This window comes from Fusarium subglutinans, assembly GCF_013396075.1.
Source record: "Fusarium subglutinans strain NRRL 66333 chromosome Unknown NRRL66333_c0000189, whole genome shotgun sequence".
NCBI lineage: Eukaryota > Fungi > Ascomycota > Sordariomycetes > Hypocreales > Nectriaceae > Fusarium > Fusarium subglutinans.
The window spans coordinates 93,395-99,457 of NW_023502252.1; the positions used below are offsets into that span (position 1 = coordinate 93,395).

At 47.7% G+C, this 6,063-nt stretch overlaps 2 protein-coding genes across 2 annotated transcripts; one reads left to right on the forward strand and one right to left on the reverse strand.

Annotated features, from left to right (window-relative positions):
• Window positions 1–763: 763 nt before the first annotated feature.
• On the forward strand, window positions 764–2,845 carry FSUBG_10739 (uncharacterized protein; the record flags this gene model as incomplete). The annotated part of the gene is made up of 3 exons (XM_036675347.1): window positions 764–1,142; window positions 1,573–2,595; window positions 2,736–2,845. 3 exons carry the CDS (start codon window positions 764–766, stop codon window positions 2,843–2,845), a joined length of 1,512 nt encoding a protein of 503 aa, XP_036533806.1.
• Window positions 2,846–3,514: 669 nt separating this feature from the next.
• FSUBG_10740 (triacylglycerol lipase II precursor) lies at window positions 3,515–5,485 on the reverse strand (the record flags this gene model as incomplete). The annotated part of the gene is made up of 4 exons (XM_036675349.1): window positions 3,515–4,122; window positions 4,172–4,934; window positions 4,987–5,339; window positions 5,404–5,485. 4 exons carry the CDS (start codon window positions 5,483–5,485, stop codon window positions 3,515–3,517), a joined length of 1,806 nt encoding a protein of 601 aa, XP_036533807.1.
• Between the last annotated feature and the right edge of the window lie 578 nt (window positions 5,486–6,063).

The following is a 6,063-nucleotide window of genomic DNA, read 5'->3' on the forward strand; positions in this document are numbered from 1 at the left end:
TCAATCTCATGAAACACGTTCCACTACCCCGAGGCTACGGTCTCCGTCTCAACCACGACTACCCTTCCAGAGCTTGAACGACACTTCGGCTCTCCTCCGCTCTACCGGTCCTCTAGAGAGCATGCTCAAGACGACAACAGAGACCGGAGATCTTGGTATCTACTCCATCAATTCCGGTTTACCTTCAAATACACCTCGACCCGTTCGCGCAAGAGTCGGTCATAAAAGAGTGAGGCGGCCAGCTCGCCCTTATTACGATGAAGTTAAGGACGGTCCAGTTCGGGACGACCGTAGATCGCTACCCTCGTATCGAGACACGACTTCCGAGATCATTTCATTATATGGCTCTCCTGGAGTTCCTCATCCCAGATCTTTTTCTTCCGCGTCAGAAGGCCAGCGAACACACTCTCTGACAACGTGCAGTTCAAGACGGGTTCCTTCTTTTAAATCATCCGGTACCTTTCACAGTCAACAAAGCAATAATGGCCATCAGCGCCCTCGCTCACCATTTCCATATCCCACACGTCTGAGACGGCCTGGTGTCCGGCCTTCTTCTCCAGCAGTGACAGATAATGGTCTCGTTGATCACAGGAGAATGGTTGAGATTGACAGGTCTTCGCATGTCAGTAACTCCCCCTTGTCTCACATTCAACCCCAGTCTGACTGTTAACAGCGCATGAAATACAGTTCTCACTTGCATAGGGGTTATCGCAAGCATCGACGATACCCTCCCTTGTCCTTGAGGCCCGAATTCAGCCGATCAATGTCTTCATTACCCCCGCGCTCCTCATCCGCACCTTATTACGGTTCAAGGGCCAATCTGTCAAGAAGACCCAGCGGTGCGGGATATCCGCCATCGAAATCTCCATCCTTTCAGTATATTCCTGGCGATCACAGTGTTCGATCTGCCAGTTTGACTTCCATCGTGGACATGTATCACGGCAGGACCCCAGACGATGCCACGCAACCTCTCCGTTCACCAAGCTCGTTTTACTACGATTATACTGAAGAGTTTGACAAAGGATTCCCGTGCGAATTTGAGTATGCGTCCACAATTGGCTCTCCTCAAGGACATACTATTGGCATATTGAGGAGAGATGACATGGAGGAAACAGATGCGGCGTTCCCGGCCAGCTTCCAAGGTATGGATTTTGCTGATGAGTTTGATGAAACTAACAAGTTTAGATTCTTATGGAAGCTCAGCTTTACGTGAAAACAAACAAACCTCGGTAGCTTCGGTGCCTATGTATGGCAACTTGCATGCGTCCAGTCCTAAGCGGCAAGAATTTTATGATTCCGATTTTAATTCTAGTTGCAAGGAAACTCCGTTCTCCATCAAAAGAACCCAACAGTCTCCAATGCAGCCTGTCTGTGAGCAACCAGCAACGGAGAAGCTGGAAGACAGCCGCTTTTAGCAAAAGCAACCAGGTACTTACAATGGTGGGCTTTCAAGTTTCCCCGAGCCCTGCTGTACCTCAGATGTATCAGCTATAGGGCCTGCAATACGCGACATGGATACAAAACCTCGAGGGGAGCAGCCGAAGGAAGACCACCTGATGACTTCCACTCTAGCCCAGTGCAGCTCTCCCGTACTATCTATCGATACGAGCGAAGACGACTGGGTTTGGGAAGGTAGCCAAAAAGAGAAGGGTTCTAGTGGACATGACACGGTTCGGGAAAATCCTCCTCCTATTCCACCAAAGACGGAAGCTCGATGCCCTGACAAACCTTCGTTCCATATGGGAAACGAAGCGGTCTCTATGAAACCAAAGCTCCATGGCGCGCATCATCGCCGAACCCCCGCCAACGCAAACATTAAGATCCCGAATAAGAACGATATGGCCTTACCGAAGCAAGACGTGCCCCAGGAAGTGCCAAAAGCAGATATAGGCGCTGGGATCCTTTCACCTAACCCAGTCTCACCAGCACATCAGTTGAGAGTCACGAACAGTATTCCGCAGTTGATGAAGGCTCTGCCACCGTTACCTGATGAAGCACAATACAATTCCGATCTCCAATGTTGGAGCTCATCTAGACATACCACAGCCCACGCATATAAGATGTATGCCAGCAGTCCTGCTAATAATGCTATTCGCCTGGAGTCTAAAGTAGGTGTGGATACGATGTCTTCAAAACCAGTATCAAGAACAAAAGACTCGACAAAGCCAGCTTACCATCCAACCCTGTCCAATCCCTCTCGGTTCAAAGTTCGTCTAAGCTCGTCTCAGTCAGGGCTTCAGAGCAAATGGAGCCTTGATTCTCCGGGCATTCCTGAGAGAAGCTCCAGTAATCCTATCAAGCCAAGACTCAGACTCAAAGTGTCTCGAAGTCGAATGAGCAATAAGCTAATGGGCCCTGATGGAACAAATGTGCGCAACAGCCCTCTCAAGCAGTACAGCTCTCTCCTAGAGTTGAAGAACTTTCCTCATAGAGATGCTTTTACAGATCGATCCAGCTTTAGAGAAGCACTGGAAGAGCAACTCGCCCAATTTGGTGTTGATAAGCGACTATCTAATATCGACGAAGGAACTATCCGAGGACCTTCACGGCAGTTGTCTGACCAGTTTGATATTCCTTATCCCCCTTCAACTAAGGGTATAGTAACGGCGGAACTAGTGAGTCAACCGAAGTTTGATAGCGGGCTTGGCATATTCGACAGATGGGACTTTGACAAAACACTATATTCAGGGAAGAACTTCATAAGGAAGAATTTTGACAGAACTATCTATTCAAAGCCCATGAGGAACAAGTCGTCTTTTCTTCGACACCGGGCTTCGCCGACGAACATACGGAAAAGGCCAAGGGGCCCAGCCAACCTCAGCGACCCTACACCATTACGGTCTGAGATTACTCAGGGCAGCTCTTTTGAAGATTCTATGCTAACACCGAGCGTTATGTTGCCACAGAGAATACGCAATAGAACACGGCGAGTGAAGCGCTGGGCAGCAGAGGCAAAGCGGGCAGTCCAAGCTTTAGTGCGACGAACTCTGAGCCGATCTCAGTATTCGGGTTCTGAAGGATAACATGGTGACTATTTCCTGTTGAATTCAACCAAAGTGAGACTATTCACTACCATGACTGAATGTTATAGATTATTTTGTTGGTAGTTGAACACATTACCTAGTTGTTGTAACGGCATGAAGTACAACGGCATTATGTTAAGCATTGATACGTTGAGTAACTTGAGGCAGAACTAGCATTAGATGAAACATATGATCACTTGGTCTGAGGCAATCATGGTGATGAACGAGACCAACTAGTCTGGCAGAGTGAATGTGAGTAGATGTATTATGTATATGACATGGCTAGGGGAGAAAAGAAAACTTAAGATCTTAATCCTAAATAATAAAATAATTTAGGTAATTTAGGACAAGTTTAGGATATATTTTACCGACTTTATTTTTAATACCCTATATTTAAGTCTGAGTTTTCTTATCCTCTAGGGTATGGGTATTAGTAGATTTAATTAGAAAAAAGCTTATAAATCGTCATGTAATCCAAGTCGTAAAGATCATTACTGCTTGGTAGAGACACTCATATCTAACCAAGCTTCGCATCGCCCCCGTTGGCCCTTGTCCACACTCTCCATGGTGTTGTTGTTCAACTCAAAAACTAGACGTCGCTGGTCATCACCCCAATTCTCCCATCGAGGAGCATCCTTGTCACGGTGAGTGTTTGGGTCGAAGCTACGGACAAAACTGATCCAGTAGTTCTGAACAATAGGGACCATGGGCGCGTTGTAAGTGCGATAGCTGGGGCCAGCTTTGGCAGCTGTCATATCAGGGCCAAAGACGGCGGGCGCATTGGAGACATGGGGAACACCGTAGCCGTCGTTTGTGAACTCTTCAATGGCAACATTATAGCGATAGGACCAGAGGGTCTTGGGGTCGGCGTGCTCAGCGAAGGCGTTGAGGATGTTGTTTGTAGGGCAGATAAAGGTCGCTTCGCCGTATGCACGCGAGGCTGAGGGGAACCACGTATCGTGTTTTGCGATCTTGGGCTCTTGTGGGTAGAGGTCGATAATAGTCTTGGTATCATCTGAGGTCAAATAGGGGTATTCATTCTGCATGTAGCGTATGAACTGGGCTGAGCTGCCTGCGTTGACGGCATAGTTGGATCCCTCTAAGTATAGAGTTAGTAATGCAACATGAATGTCGGTTCGAACACATACCATTTGTGCAAGAGCCAGATAGGAGTGGTACCTTGACAAATTCGCCCTTCTCGTAGAGCTTAGAAGGCAAGTCTGGAAACATGTCACCATCAGTAGTGGGTGCCCAGTAGAAGTAAGATCGATAAGTGCGGCCGTCGAAGGGAGCCTTTGCGTTATGGGTTTGAAGGTCTGTCGACTTGATTCCGCGGAGGCACTTCAACGTGTCGTCGGCTTCAGCACAGTCTGTAGCGTTGACAACTCGATCAAACTGATACTGGAGATCGTCAGGGCTAGGGAGACCAGGCATGAATGTCGACTCAGCAATGGCACCAGCAAAAAGACCGTCGTCTCTTCCACCATAGGCCACGAGTTGAAGGGCTACAGATCCGGCACCGGCAGATTCGCCATGGAGGATAACATGCTCAGGATCACCGCCAAACTCCTCGATGTGTTTCTGAATCCAGTTGAGGAGGAATCTCTGATCCATTAACCCTGCGTTGAGGTCACCATCTTCTTTGACCTCCTTGGAAGCGAGGAACCCAAACATGCCAACACGGTAGTTGAAGTTTACAAAGACGATGTTGTTGTTCGAGGCCGAGATGAGCTGTGTGCCGTTCACGTAGGGAGAAGCGTTCTTAATGTAGCCACCTGATTGGAAGAAGACCATGACGGGGAGTTTCGAACCAGAGGTTGCATTTGCAGGAGTCCATATGTTGGCGAATAGACAGTCTTCGTTGATGCGCGAGCTGAGACCGTCGTTGACTCCTGGGCAGTAAGGGGCGTACTATAGAGAATGAGATGTCGTCGATATGTGATGTGAGCTGAATTGCATTTACCTCTTGAGCCTTTAGTGTTCCGGTTGTGGACTCAGGTTCCTGAGGTGCTTTCCATCTAAAATCCCCCGTTGGAGCTTTTGCGTAGCGTATTCCGAGATACTCATGAATATTGCTTTCGAGGACATTGCCTTGATATTTGGAGTAACCCAGATCCACAAAAGGTCCTTCTTTCTTCTTTTCGGGTTCTTCTTTATCGTCATCTGAGCTATTCCCCTTATCTTTGTTATTATCATTGTCATCTGAGTCGTTGTTTGGATTATCGCTGGGTTGTGGAGAGGGAGTTTGGTCGGTGTTGTCTTTGGCAGCGGGTTTATCGACATTGTGTTCCTTTGGAGAACACAGGCTTAGTCGTGCTTGAGATTGTATACTACAGACTGCCAAAGGCTGGGTGTGCTTGAATGATCAGTTGCAACATACCTTTTTGAGTCCATAATACAGCCCCAGCGTCAAGCTCAGTATTAGCACTATTAGGAACACGATTGCACCAATTATGAACCATTTTTTCCGGCTGGGCTGATTTTTTATTGCCGCTCCATCATGAATGTTGTTCGCGTTATTGGGTGTATGTACAGAATCTTCTTCAGAGACAGGATCCGACTGTTTCGGAGCGGCTGTCATTATAGTTGAGGAACTCGGTCTCTGGTGTTTTGAATGTGGGCGGTTCAATAGCCAGGGCTTTATTGAGACCTCGGATGATGTCGAGTTGTTTAAATACGACAGTTTCATTGATATGAGATCACAAAATAGACAAAGAAACACGAAACAAAGAAAACGAGACTAATTGAGCTGACAAGAATATACGAAGGAATACCAAGCGTTCCCTTGCCTACTACTCCGAGGTAAGGTAGCTTACCGATAGTGAGTGTTGGCTGGCCCATGTAAGTTGAAAGAAACGGTTTAGACCCTTGCTGTTTTTTAGTGTTAGTCGGCCGTCACACCCGCGCCAGGGGCCAGAGGTACTTCATATTAGCGGGCGGTTAGGTAGAGGTGGAAAGTATAGCCAAGAGCCAAGAATTCAGAGTGAACCCGTCTTATGGCCAGGTATCTTGAGGCATTATTGGTTGGATTGGGGGGGGG